Consider the following 17903-nt stretch of genomic DNA (forward strand, 5'->3'; position numbering starts at 1 on the left):
TCTTCGTGTAGCTACGTTGGATCGCCTCAAGTTCTGTGATCAACTTGACACTGGATGGTGGCCATAGCTGAGAGCAATACTACCACCTGACTTCTATCTTTCAGAAAGTCATGAAGCCATTCTCCCAGTTTTCCAACTATGCTAAGATCACGCAGTTTCTGACATATCATTCCATGATCGACTTTATCAAAGGCCTTTGCAAAGTCGAGATATATCACTTCCACATTTGAGTGGTTGAGCAGTCGTTTCAGCACCCAGTCATAGTATTGTAGGAGCTGAGTTAAGCAGCTTCTGCCTGGTCGGAAACCATGTTGGGTGTCAGGCAGCAAGTCATTTTCTTCAAGGAAGGTGATCAGTTTCCTTCTGACTATTCGTTCCATGACCTTGCTGATGTGTGAGGTCAGAGAGATAGGTCTGTAGTTCTTGGCCTCCGCTCTGCTACCTCCTTTATGAATAGGGCATATTTTACCTTCCTTCAGTTTTCTTGGAAGTTTGCCAGTTGCAAGGAAGCTCTTAAAGAGGAACTGCAGTGGTCTTGCTAGGACTCTCTTACATACTTTTAGGAGGATTGCCGGGAATCCATCGGGGCCAGTAGCTGAGTCTGTTTTCATTTCATCTATAGCCTTTATTACATCGTTTTCCTTTATATCGATGTAATCTATCGTCGCTGCCTCTGATTTTATATCTGCAGTGGTAAAGAAGTCAGTGGATTGGTGATTGGAAATGCCCAAGGGGTGGAGTGAAAACACTCTTGAATTCCTCATTCAGTATTTCACTTACCCTCATTGGTTTTCCTGTGAGTGTGTCATCCTTTTCAAGGAGTGGCCCTATCCTACAGTGCACCGTAGCTGTTTCTTTGGCATACCTGTAGAAAGCTCTGGGGTTAGATTTTATGTTGTCTATAGCCCAGGCTTCTTTGTCTGCTCTTTCCTTTTCATGGGAGAGTTGCAGACATTTTTCAATTTCCAACAGTTTTATTTTCAGGCGGGACTTTTCACTGCTTTCAATTTGTTTGTTTAGGCGATTTGAAATTTTTGTATGCCGTCACATTAAAATTTTCCTCTCTCTGGGGATTTTGTTCTTGTGTACAGTGGCCTTTCTCTCTGGGACACATTTGTAGCATATGGCTTGCATTACAGACATGAATTGTTGAAGTTTCACATCGATGTCTGGCGAGGAGAGACATTCAGGCCAGTTTTGTTTGAGGATCTCTTTCTCAATTTGTTTCCAGTTTGCCTTATGGAAGTTCAAGCTGGAAAGATTCTGAGGGTTCCTTGTAGGCTGCATGTCCATGCTTTCCTTTGGCCCATACATGGTCAGCTCTACCATGTTGTGATCCGAGAGTAGTGTCGGTGTCACTTTCACATTATGGATGAGATCCATATTATTTGTGAAGCAGAGATCCAGTGTGTTACCTGCCCTGGTTGGTTGGAATATTACTTGCTCCATGTACAGGGTGTTGATGAGGTTCAGGAGGGACCTCGCCTGTCCTCGTTCACATCTTGGCATTCCTGGGAGAGAAAAGCCCTCAGGCCATCTGACATTGGGTAGATTGAAGTCTCCCATAAGAAGTACACTTATGTGTTGTTCTAATGTGATTAGAACTTCTATTTTTATAAGGCAGTCTTCAAACTTGCCTACATGGCTTGGGGCATCTGGAGGGCGATATGTAGCACACACAACTACATCAAGTTGCCTTATATGTGCAATTAGTGTGTCACACACCGAGTTGAGTATGACAAAGGCCCTGGGGTGTGAGGTCCTCACGGCTGTACATAGCAACTCCTCCATGACTCCTTTCTTTTCTGTCGGTCCGTAGTACAACATACTGTGTATGTGTAATCCGCCGTCTGCTCTGTAGGTTTCAGTGCGTTTCCGTAAGTGCTATGCATAAGGCTTGATTGCATGCAACAAAGTCTCTCAAGAACGGGATTTTGTCCTGTTACTGAGTGTTTGCAGTCCTCTGATGTTCAGTAGGAGCATCGAGGTGAGGTGTATGCTGTTGCCGGCGGTGTCCACCTTGGGTCTATTGCTGTGGTGGTATTGATATTGTGGATAGTCCCATCTGTGAGCTTGGGGTTTGATGAAGCCAGGTTAGCTGCTGTACAATCTTTTGTGCCATGCACAAAAAAGATTCTTGTTCAGCAGTTGCCCTTTCAACAACATCATGTTGGCAGTTTGTGGAACGCACCACATCTGCGTACCTCCGTTTTGGGGCAGGTGGTGCGTGGTCCATGCCTTTTCCTTTTGTTAGTTGGTTTCTGATCTGTTTTGTGTCTCTGCGGCAGGGTCCCCGATGTGCAAAATGGCAGCCTGCACCTTCCTCTCCATGCCAGCAGGTACCTCTCAGGTAGAACCTACATACCCGTGTGTGCTGTTTGTTTCCATCCCTTTTGGTATATGGATAGTCAGTTTTACTTCTATTCTTGGCTGTTTCAATTTTTGGTTTTGTTTGAGTTTTTCCTCCTTTTATTTCTTTTTTGGGTTTTTCATCTCCAATGTATATACATATATATATATATACATATATATACATTATATATATATACAGATATATACATTATATATATATATATATATACACATATGTATATTTCCATATATATGTATATACATATATGCATCTTTCTGCCCATTTCCTTCCTAAAGACAACACGTGCTTATACCTGTCTCCTCTCATAAGCTCGTCTTCTTAGCACTCCTAATAATTTTTCTATCGTCTTCGATTAACAGCCCTCACCATTTGATTTTACTGTTTTGTTCTCACTGTCCTGTTTTGCTACCATGTTCACCGCCCACAAAAAATCCCCAATTTGATTTAATTTGCTTTGCGGGAAGGACTGTTTCACCCAAGTCGGGTATTGTCTTTGCCTACGGAATGCGGAGTAGATGAAACAGGGACAACTGATGAAGTGCAATATTGTTTTTGTTGTATGTCTCGTTTCTCTCTTTGTGTTTTTCATTGTTCGAAAAGAATTTTCTTTCTTTCTTTTTGTCTTTATGATGTCCTGTACCCATATATGCATGTATATATACATATATATGTAGGTATGTACATGTATGTATGTATATATGCATATATTTATATACATATAAACCAATATATGTTTATATATATATATATCCTTATATATATATATACACACACATAGGTATATATATATATACATCAATATATATACCTATACACATATATATATACATGTACACACACACATATATATATACATATATATATTTGCATATAAATATATATACATATATATACCTATATATATACATACATATATATATATACATATATTATACACATATTATATATACACATATATATATATAACAATATATATACACATATATAATACATATATATATACATATATATATATATATATATATATACATAATATATATATATATATATATATAATATATACATTACATATATATACATACATATATATACAAATATATACATACATATATATATATACATACATATATATACAAAATATACATACATATATATATATACATACAATATTAATATATACATACATATATATATATATATATATATATATATACAGATATATATACAAATATATACATATATAGCCGTATATATATATACACATATATACATATAAAGCGTATATATATACACATATATAGCCATATATATATATATACTATATATATATCACACTATATATATATATATACATGTATTACATATATATCCAATATATATACCATACACATATATATATATATTTATACAAATATATATACATATGTACCTATACACACATATATATATATACATATGTACATATATATATATATACATGTGTACATATATATACATGTGTACATATATATATATACATGTGTACATATATACATATATATATACATGTGTACATATATACATATATTTACTCTTTTACTCTTTTACTTGTTTCAGCCATCCGGCTGAGGCCATGCTGGGGCACCGCCCTTGTTGCTACCCTCTCTAAGTCCAGTTTGCCGTGGCTGGCCACTGATCTAAGAGAGAGTTTGTAGCTGCTGCCCTTAGGTTACCTTCGTACCTTGCAGTGGGTTCATCTGGGATCCCGGAAAGCAGCTTGTCTAGATGTTTTTTGAAAATGTCCACATCCGCATCATGTAGATCTCTTAGTTTTCTTGGCAGTTTGTTGAACAGCTGAGGGCCCCTGAACCCCAGGCTATTACAGTATCTGCTCCTTACCCTGGATGTGGAAGACGGGACCTTTGGCACCACACAGTGACGACCTGTACGGGGATTGGAACAGCTCTCAATTCCAAAATTTGGTGCTAGTCCCTCCAGGATTTTCCATATGTATATCACTGCATATCTCTCTCGTCTTCGTTCCAAGGAGTACAAATTGAGTTCCCTAAGCCTCTCCCAATAGTTTTTTTCTTTCATGGTGGAAATCCTCTTGGTGAAATGTCTTTGGATTGTCTCAAGCTCTGTGGTTAGTTTGACACTATGCGGTGACCACAGTTGGGAGCAGTAGTCTAGGCGGCTTAGGACAAATGTCCTCCATAGTGTCAACATGGTCTCGCAGTCTCTTGTCCGGAATGTCCTCAGGATCCAGCCAGTGAGTCGTCTGCACATTGTCGCCACCTTCGCGATGTGTGAAGAAAAAGATGCATCGTCACTCATGTCTATCCCCAGGTCCCGTATTGATTTCGATACTGGGATTTCGATCCCTCCTGGACCAGTATAGTTGTGTTGTAATGTATATGTGTTTACAGCTTGATATTGTAAGGCTTGAAATTACCAGCATTAAATTGCATGTTGTTTTCTTCAGCCCATTTGTATATGGCATCCAGATCTTGTTGTAAAAGGTCAGCATCAGCTGGGTTTTTGATTGCCTGTGCTACCTTTGTGTCATCAGCATAGCTAGTGAGGGATGTTGTTTGTGCTACCAAGGGCATGTCAGAGAGCGCCACCAAAAACAGCAAGGGTCCCAAGACTGTGCCCTGTGGCACCCCGCTTGCTATTGGTGTCTTTCCCGAGAGGGCTCCATTGGCTGCAACCATCTGGCTTCTGTCCTTCAGGAAGTCATGTATCCACTCACCTACTTTTCCTGTTATGCCGAGTCTGAGTAATTTGTGACATATCACTCCGTGGTCGACTTTGTCAAAGGCCTTCGCAAAGTCGAGATATACCACATCCACCTGTGAGCGATCCAGTAGTTGTTTCAGTACCCAGTCGTAGTGTTGTAACAGCTGCGTAAGGCAGCTTCTTCCTGGGCGAAAGCCATGCTGTGTGTCAGTGAGACGGTTAGTTTCTTCGAGGAACGTGATCAGTTTTTTTCTGATGATTCGTTCCATGACCTTACTTATGTGTGACGTCAGGGAGACTGGCCTGTAGTTTTTGGCCTCTGCTCTACTCCCTCCTTTGTGGATAGGGCATATGGTGCCTTCTTTTAGCGCCCTGGGCAGTTTACCGTTAGCCAAGGAACCACTGAAGAGCATCTTCAGTGGTCCCGCTAGGGCATGCCTGCATGTTTTTAGGAGGACTGCTGGGAATCCATCTGGTCCAGCAGCTGAGTTTATTCTCATTTCTTCTATGGCAGATATTACATCCCTCTCTGTTATGTCTATGTGGTCGATGGTTGTTGTTTGGTTTTGGAGTGTTGTGGCATCAAAGAAAACTTCTGGGTTTGTGATTTGCATGTGCCCCAGAGGGGATGTGAACACACTTTTATACTGTTCCTTTAGTATTTCACTTATCCCTTGGGGGTCCTCAGTTAGAGAGCCCTTTTTATCAAAGAGTGGGCCAATCTTGCAGTGTACCGAGGTGGTTTCTTTCGCAAATTTAAAGAAAGCTTTAGGGTTTGTTTTAATATTCTCTATGGCCCTGGCTTCTCTCTCTGCCCTCTCCTTCTCATAGGAAAGTTTGAGTGCAGTTTCCGTTTCAAAAAGTTTCAGGTGGAGTCCCTTATTGTTTCTCTGCCGTGCATTCAGTTGCTTCGAGAGCTTAGCTCTTCGCCTCATAAGTATTTTCCTGTCTCTGGAATAACGTTCCTATGCCCGCTGGCTTTTTTCTCCGGGACAAATTATGGCATATGTTCTGTATTGTTGTCATGAAATGTTGGAAATGTGTGTTGGTCTCTTGTGTGGTGATGAAGTCACTCCAGTCATGTTTTCGGATCTCTTCGTTGATCTTCTTCCAGTTTGCCTTATGGAAGTTTAGACTGGATAGGCCTGTGGTATTTTCTAATGGCTGCGTCTCAACTAACTCTCTCATACCATATATCATTACCTCTACTAAGTTGTGATCTGAGAGAATTGTAGGTGTTACCATATGTTGTGGATGAGCATCGGTTGCTTGTGAAACAGAGGTCCAAGACATTCTCACCTCTTGTTGGCCGAAGCACTGCTTGTTCCATGAAAAACTTGCGTGTGAGAGCCACAAGGACTCTGTCTGTCTCTGTTCAAGTGATGTCATTCCAGGGAGGAGATGGCCATCTGGCCATTTGACTTTCGGAAGGTTAAAATCTCCCAGCAGTAGAATGGTGTTACCCTGGTCCAGTTTGTCCAGGACTTTTTCTATTCTTCTGAGGCTATCTTCAAACACTCCTTCATGACTAGGGGTGTCTGGTGGCCGATATGTGACACATATTACTATTTTCGGTTGTTCATGTGTACTATCAGTGTGTCACAGACTGAGTTTGAGTGTGTCAACAGTACTATGGGTGTGACATCTTCACGGACGTACAGGGCAACCCCACCATGAGTTCTTTTTCCTTCTGACCGAAAAACAGTATACTTTGGTACGTGTATTTCTGCATCTGCTATACTGCTTGACAGGTGCGTTTCAGTCAGCGCTATGCATATTGCATGGTTGCTTGTGCTTAAGTCCCTAAGGTAAGGAATTTTACTCATATTAGTGGGTTTCACCAGACCTCTGACATTCAGCAGAAGCACTGGTGAGATATTTGGGGTGTCAATAAAGGCTGTCGGTGTGGCACCTGGGCTGGTGTCAGCAGTGGCCACCCATATGGATTTATATGCATATATATATGCATAAATTCATACATAAATATAGATATATATATATTTACATGTGTACATATATACATATATATATATATACATGTGTACATATATACATATATATATATATACATGTGTACATATATATACATATATATATATATATATATATATATATATATATATATATATAATATATATATATATATATATATATATATGTACATGTATACATATATGCATGTATATAAATATATATATGTACATATACATATATGCATACATATAAATATATATGTACATATACATATATGCATGTATATAAATATACATATATAATACGTGTATATATGCATATATATATATATACATAAATATATACAAATATATATATATATATATTTTTCTTTGCTTCTTTCTGTGTTTTTTCTCTGTGTATCTTTCTGTTGAAGAGCGTAGGTTCGAAACGTTAAAGACTTGTTTTATTTATATTTCCTGAGCGCCATACTAATACAATTGTTTGTTTGTATTCCACCTGCCTTTGTCTTTTGTTTATTTCCGTAAACCTGCCTTCGTCTTTTGTCTATTTTCATAAAGCTTCCCGTTATACATATATATATATATATACATAAATATATACACATATTTATATACATATATGTACACATATACAAATATATATATATACATATACAATGATAAATCTCAGAGCGAGTTATAAAAAAGTGAAATCAATATATATACATATATTTATATAGATATATATACATATATGCATATATGGATTTATATGCATATATATATGCATAAATTCATACATAAATATAGATATATATATATTTACATATATATATGTATATCCATATATATATGCATATACATATATATATATACATATATACATACATATACATATATAATACATACATATATACATACATATACATATATAATACATACATATATATATATATATATATGCATATTCATATATATAAATATACATAAATATATACAAATATACATAAATATATATATATGTATATTCATATATATGCATATATGGATATACATGCATACACACACATATATATAAGCATAAATATATATATATACACATATATATAAATGGATATATATACATACATATAGATATACATATGGATACATATATTCATACATATATATATATATTTATATATATACATGGTTATATATATATACATGGATATATATATATGAATATATATATGTCGATATAAAAAGCAGTGATTAAAAAAAACAATTTTGAGTCAACAACTTTATACAACATCACGCTTCCATACATTTGATCATATATAAATATTAACATGGCTTTTAACAAATAAAGAATACATATATAAAAACCCAAAAGATAAAAAATATATAAGGAAATAAAATTACAAACATATATAATGGCCTATTAAGAATGCATATACAATTGACTAAAACTTTAAAGCCTCTCATCAGATTAAAAATCTAAATAAAATAAAATATCAATTGACTAAAAAGTCTTTTTTTTACTCCCCTCACATAAGAATTTGTTAAAAAATTTCATTTCATAAAAACCAAGTTAGGTTGGAGTCCAGAGCATCCTATGATTAGCAGCCACCTACACGTTTAGCAATGAAAGAAAATAATCGTTTTTATGAGAAAATTTGGACTGGTCCTGCAATAGAATTTCTTTAAGTTAGGTATGTAGCTGTTTTGTAACTCCCGTGAACAAACAGTTTGTTGATATTCCTGTTCATCTTGATGAGGAGGGTCATTGGCGGGGTGCACTTTAACTCACAATTAAACCATGGCAGTGAATTGCCGAAATGGACATAAATGTGATTTGACATGATTTTGTGGAACTCTTTTATGCTCCTGGACTAACCTACCTTGGTTTTTATGAAACAAACTTTTTTTTACATATTTTTACTTGAGGGGAGTATGAAAAAATATTTTTTTTAGTTGATTGATATTTTATTTTATTAATATTTTAAGCCGATTATGTATACCTAATTGATAGGCCATTCTATATGTTTATATTTTTAGTTGCATATATATTTTGTACCTTCTGTGTATTTCATATATATATATATATTCTTTGTATGTTTAAGGCCATGGTAATATTTATGCATTATGAAATGTATGGACGTGTGGTGTTATATAAAGTTGTTGACGCAAATTTCGTGTTTGTTCTCTTATCAATAATTTTTGTATCCATATATATAAATATAAATATATCCATATATATATATATATATATGTACATATATATATATATATATATATTTTTTTTTCTAGTTTCAGCTCAGAGCTGTGGCCATGCTGATGCACTGCTGTTTTGTGCTACACTGTTATTACAACAAACCTCGTCTACTATGTGGCACTTGGTGAAGAATGGAGTTTGATACAGCTACTCTCATTTGCACCTCTTGCCGTGAGGTAGGTTCATCTAGGACTCTTGACAGAAAGATGTCCAGCTATGATTTAAAAACCGCTACATCTACTTTGTGCAAGTTCCTCAGACTCTTTCGGAGAATATTAAAAAGCTGTGGGCCCTTGAAACCCAGGCTGTTGCAGAAGCTGGTCCTTAAGCGTGATGGCATTGCTGGGATCTTTGGCACTATGCAGTGTCATCCCGTTTTAGCATTGGTGTAGCTTACAATGCCAAAATTTGGCACAATTTCTTCCAGGATCTTCCAGACATATATAACTGCATACCTCTCCCGTCTTCTCTCCAGGGAGTAGAGTCTTAGCTGTTTCAACCTTTCCCAGTAGCTGAGCTGTTGCAAAGAGACGATCTTCTTTGTGAATCTTCTCTGGATTGCTTCAAGGTCCGCTGTTAATTTTACACTGGTGGGTGACCATAGCTGTGAGCAGTAATCCAGGCGACTGAGGACGAATGTCCACCAGAGGACCATCATGGTTTCCTTATCTCTGGTTCTGAATGTTCTTAGGATCCACCCAGCCAGTCGTCTTGTTCATCACCACTGTAGCATTTCCCTTGTCCGCTGCAAGTATTATGATGGAACTGTCACTCTGTAGTCTTTTGATAGTGAAATTTCTTCCTTAGTGATGTTTGGTTTGGGAAGTTTCTCTTTTTCTAGTACATGTCTCACTTTCCACCTTAGTTCATCTCCCTGAGCTTTTGGTATATTTATGGCTATCTCTTCAATAGGGGCTATTATGTCCAAGTGTGGAATGCGCTTGACAGTTGTAGCAAAGTTGAGACCTTTGTTTAGTACTGCTTCTTTAGTGGCCAGCTGAGTTTGCCATTTCTAAAAGCCAAGAATCATTTACTATTGAAAGACTGACCAGTAGCAAAAATGTAAACACGTTTTTCTTCTTTTTCTTCTCCTCCTTCCTTTTATTCCCCTTTCCCATTTGACACTTCTTTCAGATACACAGATACCCACATATTTATCTATTAAGATATAATATGGCTTTAAAAGACATAATAAACTCAGGAATATCTTAAACTCAGTTATAGTCAATATCTAATTACCAAATTATTTAACAAAATAATCACTATTCATATCTATTTTCAATCTATTTTTTTACCTTAAAAATTAATATTTAATATAATAAATGGGTTGTATGACAAAATCCTAATGTTTTAAGTTTCTAATTTGATAATTAGAATTAGAGTTTTTTTAAGATAAATCATTATTTTATTCATTTCTTAAAAAATATTGCTTAACTCTATTTGCTTATTTATTTAACTATTATCATTAACCTGAAGATTGACTATAATTTTAATTCGAATTTTTAATTGAATTTAAACTTAATTGTAATTCGAATTGAATTATAGACATGAAACGTACATAGTGTTTTTACTTATTATATTATATTAAACCTTTTAATTAGTTTAATATATATGTATATATATATATATATATATATATATATATATATATATATATATAAATTTAAAAATTTCAAATTTCAAAAATTTAAATTTTATATTTTATATATATTTTGTATATTATATTAATTATATTTATTTTTTGTTTTTTATGTTTTGGTTTATGTCTATCACTGTTTGAGTTGCCTAATAGTGTTTTTATCTCTAATTTATATTTATACTGTGAAATTTGATTTAATCCTAAATCTAGTTTTTCCCTGTAAGTTTGGATATACTCCCTAATAATATCATTATTATTATATATATATGTACACATATATATACATACATATATATGTATGTGTGTATATATATATATATATGTGTACATATATATACATATATATGTATGTGTGTATATATATATATATTATATATATATATATATATATATATATATGTACATATATATACATACACACACACACATATATATACTCTTTTACTTGTTTCAGTCATTTGACTGCAGCCATGCTGGAGCACCGCCTTTAGTCGAGCAAATCGACCACAGGACTTATTCTTTGTAAGCCTAGTACTTATTCTCTTTTGTCGAACCACTAAGTTACGGGGACGTAAACACACACGCATCGGTTGTCAAGCGATGTTGGGGGGACAAACACAGACATACATACATATATATATACAGATACATATATACAATGGACTTCTTTCAGTTTCCGTCTACCAAATGCACTCACAAGGCCTTGGTTATATATATACATATGTAGACTTTTACTCTACTCTAAATGCTTTGCAGCATTCGTCTTTAAAACCAGTGGTGTTCTGATTGCATCCCGACTATGAAATCCAGCTTTGTGCAGCTCCTGGTGCATATATATTACTGCATACCTCTCCTGCCTTAGCTCTAAGGAGTAGAGTCTTAGCTGTTTCAGCCTTTCCCGGTAGGTGAGCTATTACAAAGAGTGAAGCTTCGCTGGATTGCTTCAAGGTCCGCTGTTAATTTTACACTGTTGGGTGACCATAGATGGGAGCAGTAATCCATGTGGTTGGAGACGAATATCCTCCAGACGATCATCATGGCTTCCTTTTCTCTGGTCGTGAATGTTCTCAAGATCCATCAATCCAGTCATCTGCACTTTGTTGCCATCTTGGTAATGTGCACTTGGAAAGAGATGTCATCACTCATGCCAATACCCAGGTCCCTCACTGATATAAGCACTGGGATTGTAATCCCCTGTAGACCAGTGTACCCTGTAAGTTTTATATTCAGTTTTGCATACTGGTAGCACAAGGCTTGGAATTTTTCAGCATTAAACTGCATATTATTATCCTCAGCCCATCTGTAAATTGAGTGCAACTCTTGCTGCAGGTGTGGAACATCGCTGGGGTTCTGTATTTTCTGCGAGACTTTCATATTGTCTGCATAGCTAGCAACAGTGGCTATCCGGGCAGTTGAGGGAATATCTGAGCGGGCCACTATGAAAAGCAGTGGTCCCAAGACAGTGCCCTGTGGAACACCGCTCACTATTTGGGTTTCCATTGAGGTCACTCCATTGGCCACTATTGCCTAACTTCTATCTTTTAGAAAGTCATATAGCCACTCTCCAAGTTTTCCAGCAATGCTGAGATCATGCAGTTTGTAGCATATCATACTATGATCCAGTTTATCAAAAGCTTTTGCAAAATCAATGTATATTACGTCCACATTTGAGTTGTTGAGTAACTACCTCAACATCCAGTCATAGTGCTGGGTGAAGCAGCTCCTAACTGTTTGAAAGCCATACTGGGTATCACTCAGCAAGTCGTTTTCTTCAAAGAATGCGATTAGTTTCCCTCTGACTATCCATTCCATTATTTTGCTGATGTGTGAAGTCAGAGAGATAGGTCTATAGTTTTTGGCATCTGCTATGCTTTCCACTTTATGGATTGGGCATATTATTCTCTCATTTAGTTTCCTTGGCAGCCTGCCATTTGCAAGAAAGCTCTGGAAGAGAATCTGTAGTGGTGTTGCCAGGGCATGCTTACACAACTTGATGAGGGTGGGTGGGAAACCATGAGGACCAGCACTTAAGTTTGTGTCCACCTCATCTATGGCTAGTAGTATATCTTCTTCATTAATGTCAATGTATGCCATCGTAATTGCCTCGCTGGTTATAGGTGAGGTGGCAAAGAAATCCACTCGTTAGTTCACTTGTCTATATTCCAACGAGGATGTAAAGGCACTTTTGAACTAGTCATTGAGCACCTCGTTGATCCTTGTTGGAGGGAGCCATCCTTTTGGAAGAGGGGTCCTATCTTGCAGGGTATTAAAGCTGTTTCTTTCATATAATGAAATAAGGCCCTTGGGTTTGACTTAATGTCTTTTTATAACCCAGGCTTCTTTGTCTGCTGTCTCCCTCACATAGGATTGTTGCAGGATTTTTTCAATCTCCATCAGTGTTTTTTTTAGGCGGGACTTTTCGCTACTTTTAAAATGTTGGTTAAGGCAATTTGCAATCTTTGTCCGTTGTCTCAGGAGGATCTTCCTCTCCCTCATAATCTTGTTCATTTTTCTGTTGGCCTTGAGCTCTGGGACATATTTCTGGCATATGGTTTCCATAACAAACATGAAATATTCTAGTTTCATGCCAAAGTTTGGTGTGGAGAGACATTTCACCCTAGTTGGTCTCAGTACAAATTGCTCCATGAACAGGGTATTGGTGAGGTTGAGCAGAGACTCCACCTGTGGTTGTTTGCAATGAGTCATTCCTGAGAGCATGAGGCCTTAGGGCAATTTGTCATTGGAGAAACTAAATCACCCGTAAGAAATATGGTCACGTGGTGTTCCAGTTTCATGAGGATGTCTTTAATTCTTGTGAGGCAATCTTCAAACTTGCCTATGATGGTTCTAAGTATTAGGTACAGGAAATGGTCAGCATAAGGAGTAGACAACCACCATTTACATAAATATATACACTATATATGTATATATATATATGTGTGTGTGTGTGTGTGTGTGTGTGTGTGTGTGTATACATATGTGTGTATATATATGTATGTGTAGACATATATATCTGTGTCTGTGTATATATATATATATATAACACACATAGATCATATATGCATTGACATACACTTATGTATGTATTTATACATACACACAGAGTTGCATATATGTAATATATAAACACAAGCTGTATGTATGTGTAGGTGATGAATGCTATATATAATCATACACTATATTTACATAAAGATACAAAAATCTATAGAGACAGACAAGAAGACACATACACAGAAACACTGATATATAATCATATAGTATTTTTATATAAACATACATACTGTTATATATATATATATATATATATACATACACACACACACACACACATCTATGTGTCAGTGTTTTGTGTGTTTCAGTATGTATGTATGAATATTTATATGTATATTATATATATATATATATATATGCATACATAGACATGTAACTTATGAACTATGGGAACTCATAAACATACATATGAATGTGTAAAATTTGCATCCATGTACATCAAAGGAAAATATTTGGATCCAATGTCATATAACTGAGATAAAAATAAGATTTCTTTGATACAGTTAATGTTCTGAACATATAGGTAAAGTTTGAAATACATGAAGAAATCATATTTTTGACTCAGTATGCATAGAAAAATTTTGTTTACTTTTTCTTAGCTACCATCTGCATACACAAACGCATATATGTACAATAATACATCATTTCTTTCTAAATTGATTTAATAAACATAAAAATGCTTAATTGTAAATATAATCAAATGCTATCACATCAGACCTATAAAAGGTAAATAAATTCATGTTAGATAAATTTAAGCAAAACATATTCATTAAAATGACACAACATCCAAATTACTGTTTTTTTTTTCTTTTTTTTTTGTAGAATTTCTTTTGTGTGTGGTTATTTTGTAATCTTTTAAACCAGATCAAATCAAAGAGTCAAGCCTAAGAAGCTCGTATTGCAAATGTCTGAGATTTTAATTCTAGTAAATGCACATCAGAATTACAAATCAAATAAATTGCACAAAGTTTAATTATTGTTAATTTATGTACCTTGAGACTAAATATCTTACATTATGGGGAATTTTATAATACTTTGCTTTGAGATTTAATATCTGCTTTACAAGTGCTATTTTTACAATGTTTTTTAATAAAACAGAATCATACAGTAAGAAAGAATAATGACAAATAAAGCGTTTTTTTCTCTATAAGAAAAAATATCTAAATGTCAATATTTCAGAAGCAATTTTAATACCAATATATGTCTAAGTAAACTTATTCTGCACTGATAATGTCATAAAAGTGTAATTATTACAAGTGTACAAATTTAAAATCTAAATGTAAAACTGAAAACTACTTTCATTTTGGTTGGTTTGAGCAGAACGAATCTTCACAAAGTAAAAATTAATTCAACTATATGCATACTGAGAAAAAGAAAAAAATAGAGAAGGAAACGGCTATGTTATAAAGAACCAATTTTAAAACTAACAAGGGATTCTACCAAATAAAGCAAACTGAATTCATCCGGATACACCTTATCGTGTTATTTTAGATTTATTTGCTAAATATAATACTAACATATATTTAAGTGATATTTAATATACCACCAGAATAGTCATATATTCTGAGCACTACATTTTTAATAATAGGAAATTTGAAAACTATCCCTATACCACTTAAAATAAGATATTATTTAATTACGTTACTGCTTAATTGCCCAATTACATAACATAATACTTCAAGAATATAATGTCTTACTTTCCTCACATTTAATTTCATTGTCAAAACTTGAAATATCACCACCATTATCATCAATGTTTAACATCCACTTTCTCATCTTGTATAGACCAGATAAGACTTTGTTGAGTTAGCTTCTCTTCCTGTTGCAATCCCTCACCCTCTTTCCAAGCAAAATGCTATTTCACCATAGCTAGATATGCTTTATATGGAAGACTGCAAACAAACACCACTTGTATGATGATGATACTTGTTTACAACCATAATGTAATGCCAAGACAAGGGTAGGTGCACACACATATTTGACAGGATTCTACTGAGCCCACTTACAAGGTTTTGGTTGGCCTGAAACTGTAGAAGGCACATGTCCAAGCTGTCACACAATGAGATTTGGACCTGAGGCTATATGGTTGAGAGAGAAGCTTCTCAACAACAGACACACATTTCCTATATGTATTTATCTAGTATGTAATATTACTTAAGACTTTGTATTGAAATTGGAGCCATTACATAACTGAAATGCTGTTTTAGCCATCGGTACCAAACTAAAATATGTTGTACTCATTTATCATCATTCGTGATGTGAAAACATTTTTTGTATCACTGCAAAATGGTCAGAGACAGTTCTAAAATCACAAAATAAACAGGGAGTAAGTATAATAGTTTTTGATGGCTAAAAATATATTCCACATATTTTTCATGCTTTCCTTTGTAGGAAAGTTTTAATCTCTAGCTTTTAAAATATAACTACCTGAGTTAGTTTTCCTTTTTTCACTTGTTAAAATTTAATATAGTCTATTATAACAATTAAAATGGATGATAGTTATATATGACACTGTGACTGTACCTAACCACAGAAAATTGTAAAGGTAATCTGTGGATGAAAAGACTGTAAATCCTAAACTTCTTGCACATAGCATTAAGTTTTCAGAAGTAACATTAGAACTGCACTATATCTTAAAAGCCACTTATAACAATATAAGATTTAAATACAAAAATACACTTAACTGCATATTTGCATAATGTTTACAATCTATTATTTTATTTAAGGATTAATTCTGCATTTGTTTTAAGATATATTCTGTCATGAATAATAATCAATGAGTGATTATGCAAATAAATAGTCAATCTAAAGAATCAATACAGTACAAAGAATCACAATCAATATTATTTTGTTTTACTTTTAGTAAGATGGGAGATAGAACTAAACACTCGCTGGAGGACAGATCTAATAAAGAGATGCCACTATATCAAAACTATATATAAATATAAATATATACATATATATATATATATATATATATATATATATATAAGATTGCTTGTATGCACTATAAGAAATAGAGAAAAGTGCATAAAGTATAATTTTATTTTGTCAAGCTTGAACATTTCTCAGACAACCTTAGTACTAATTAACTTAATAAGCAACAATAAGAACTTTTGGTCAGAGGTTATTCTTGTATTAAGCATTTATCTAATTTAAAGTAGAATTAGCAGCTTTGAATTTCCTACATAAATTAATTCGGGTCTCCAAAACAGCATCACTTCCAATTCAGGTATCACCAACATTCTTCCTAACTTAAAAAAGAAAACATATTTTAATTATAATAATAAAATGCTTAATTTTTTTAAAGGACAACTTGATTTTTAATGAAATATTAGGGAAGTTATCCAAATACTTTCAGTATATACTAATACAAACTAATTCAACAGAAAAAGTGCAGATATTTTATTTATTTTATTATTATCACAGATAAATATGATTTTGTTGTTAGATACATTGCTATATTAGTAAAGTTTTAATTATTATTAAATGCAATTTAAAACAGAAGCAGAATTTCCCAGCCATCAAAACATTTGCAAAATATGAAGCCAAATACTTGATTTTCTTCAACAATTAAAATTTTTCATTTAAACTTACCTAATTGATTTCTCAACACGAACAGTAATCTTCTCAGTGAGTTCCTCCTCAATGCCAAACATTTTGGCTAAAGGCCCAATTTTGGCACAAAGAAGGGAGCTACGGTCGGGCTGACGTAAATCAGGAAAGTGTCCCATTGGCTTATATCCTCTGCATGACAGTAACTGATCATTGGTATTCACACCTCGGTCCATTTCATATGTCACATCCTGTCAATGATTAATAATTGAATGAAGGTTGAGTTTTAATGATTACATATGGCCTTTCATGAAATTTGCTAGATATGTAGTTTAAATAATTTTTACTTAT

General features: G+C 34.3%; 1 protein-coding gene across 6 annotated transcripts in view; it reads right to left on the bottom strand.

Moving 5' to 3' along the window:
• LOC115209612 overlaps nt 1-17903 on the bottom strand; it is a 278107-nt gene that overhangs the window by 99578 nt on the left and 160626 nt on the right. For all 6 annotated transcript variants that reach the window (XM_036501249.1, XM_036501248.1, XM_036501246.1 and 3 more), the window contains one exon: nt 17595-17803. In XM_036501249.1, coding sequence (XP_036357142.1) covers nt 17595-17803 — 209 coding nt within the window. The remainder of the gene's footprint in view (nt 1-17594; nt 17804-17903) is intronic.

The sequence above is a fragment of the Octopus sinensis genome, linkage group LG3 (assembly GCF_006345805.1).
Source record: "Octopus sinensis linkage group LG3, ASM634580v1, whole genome shotgun sequence".
Classification (NCBI taxonomy): Eukaryota; Metazoa; Mollusca; class Cephalopoda; order Octopoda; family Octopodidae; genus Octopus; species Octopus sinensis.